The sequence below is a fragment of the Chanodichthys erythropterus genome, chromosome 17 (assembly GCF_024489055.1).
Source record: "Chanodichthys erythropterus isolate Z2021 chromosome 17, ASM2448905v1, whole genome shotgun sequence".
NCBI lineage: Eukaryota > Metazoa > Chordata > Actinopteri > Cypriniformes > Xenocyprididae > Chanodichthys > Chanodichthys erythropterus.
This window is the reverse complement of record NC_090237.1, coordinates 37,251,229-37,253,553: the sequence shown is the minus strand read 5'-3', so window position 1 is coordinate 37,253,553 and position 2,325 is coordinate 37,251,229. Positions and strand designations below refer to the sequence as shown.

Here is a 2,325-nt window from a genome sequence, read left to right as displayed (position 1 = left end):
TAATAATAATAACTTAATACACAATAACTTAATAAGTATATAATGTTGCTATATCACAGAATTTATACTGCATTTATGTGTCAGTTAATGTGATATTTTGAAATATATGAATATATGAAAACTTTAAATGGAAAAATGCAGTTCTACCTATGAGCATAGATGGACATCATTTTAACATTAGAGAAAAGAAGCCTTTAGAGAGCTTGTTAAAATTGTTTTCAGAGTTTGTGGTCAACGCAATTAGCATGAGACCAGTGTCCATATATAGCAAACCAAATCAAATGTTTAGGGAACACAATGGGAAACATAGAAACGGAGAACATGGTAAGATTTCAACTGTGAATTATTAAACAAAAACCTTGCATGCTGCTGCTAGAGGATATTTCCTTTGTGCAGCTGAGCAAACCTCACGTAAAACTGTATAACATACTTGGATAATGTTATAAGTTATGGGTTTTCTCATTTTCAGGATTCATGACAGCTTAAATTAATACTGCTTTTATTTAATACTACTACTAATAATAAGTATAAACTACTGCATAATAATTGCATATCATTCCAGATGCAGCCACCACTGGAGAATGTGTCCAGTGTCTTAGTATTTACACTCTCTGGACTTAATGAAACACTTGAAAACAGATTTGTGTTTTTTTCCCTCACTGCACTGTTTTATCCCCTAATGGTGTTGTGCAATGTAGTTATTATTTTCACTATAATTTCACAAAGGACGCTTCATGAGCCAATGTATGTTTTTATATGTAATCTGAGCATAAATGCACTTTATGGCACTGCTGGATTCTTCCCTAAATTCATGTATGATTTGTTATCAGAGAATCACATTGTTTCTTATGCTGGATGTATGATTCAGATATTTGTCATTTATTCATTTGCCTTGTGTGAAATTTCAACATTAACAGTGATGGCATATGACAGATATGTGGCAATATGTAGACCACTGGAGTATCATTCAATAATGACCAATCAGAGGGTTCTTGAATGTATCCTTTTCTCCTGGCTGGCTCCATTTTCTTGCATGTCTGTTTTAATTGTATTAACAACTAGACTCACTTTATGTGGCTCTACTATTGAAAAGGTATATTGTGAGATTTGGGCAATTGCAAAACTGTCGTGTTTTTCTACCACTGTAAATAATGTGTTTGGGTACATTATTATTTTTGTATGCTTTGGACATGGTTTAATGATATATTGCTCCTATTTTCAGTTGATTAGAAAGTGCCTAAAGTCAGTAGAGGTCAGGCGCAAATTCATGCAAACATGTATGCCACATCTGCTTTCATTGTTCAATGTGGCTACTGCAATGTTTTTTGATGTACTGTACAGTCGTTATGGCTCAAAGAATATTCCTCAGGGTGTTCGTAATTTCATGGCCATGGAATTCTTACTTTTACCAACCATTTTGAACCCTTTTATTTATGGAGTAAATCTGACAACAATTCGTCAGGAAGTTTTGAGGCTTTTTTTCAAGAAACAAGTGAGAATATCAGTAAATATTTAGTCAAAAGATCCTATGCCTTTTTTTTTTTTTTTTTTGTCTGTGACCCTTATATTCTCAGAATCAGAATGAGCTTTTTTCACCAAGTGTGCACAAACACTTGGAGCTCTTGGTACATACATACATACATACATGACACGAGAACAGAAAGAACATTTAAATAAGGCTAAGGAAAAAAATAAACAATGATAGTAATAACGTGTTATACATCTGGAACAGAAGACTTAATTACAGATTAAGTGTACTGTATAAATAAAATTTGCTTTTGTATTTATATAATATCTAATTATTGACTCTCTCTCAAGTACTGAAAGCTGTGTTATATGTTTCAGCTGGAGATAGCATGGGGCCTAGATGTTCTAGTGCACAGAGATCTGTGACGTCTGCCTGAGTGCAGAAGTACAGGTTATGGCGGGGGTGAGATGGGTCTGTGATGATGTTACCTGCCCTTTTTTTACTCTGGAGTTGTACAAGTCCTGAAGGTTGGGCAGGTGCAGACCAATTATCCTTTTAGCTCTCCTAACAATCTGTTGCAGTCTTCTTATATCTGATATGCTGGTGACCCAAACCAAATCTAAAGTTAAGTATGTTAAGTAGGTAATAAGCCACAGTAGGTTTTGTGTAAAAGTGATTTTACTATGATTAAGGAGTGCTCTTAGGAATGAGATCCATAACCCAAAATAAAATATTTTGGTTATAACAATAAACAATTATTCTGCCAAGTAAATTTTTTTATAGTTATTGTTTGTAGCAACTTTGCTTATTATGTGGAATTAATTAAATAAGTTTGCAGCCACAGGTACAGTAGTGGC

At 33.8% G+C, this 2,325-nt stretch overlaps 1 protein-coding gene across 1 annotated transcript; it reads left to right on the top strand.

The window, feature by feature from the left end:
* Window positions 1–562: 562 nt before the first annotated feature.
* On the top strand, window positions 563–1,516 carry LOC137004248 (olfactory receptor 6N1-like). The gene has a single exon (XM_067364433.1). It carries the CDS (start codon window positions 563–565, stop codon window positions 1,514–1,516), a length of 954 nt encoding a protein of 317 aa, XP_067220534.1.
* The last annotated feature ends 809 nt before the right edge of the window (window positions 1,517–2,325 follow it).

What these genes read in the sequence shown, in the direction of transcription:
- LOC137004248 (XM_067364433.1), top strand. Translation starts at nt 563, where the DNA reads ATGCAGCCACCACTGGAGAATGTGTCCAGTGTCTTAGTATTTACACTC.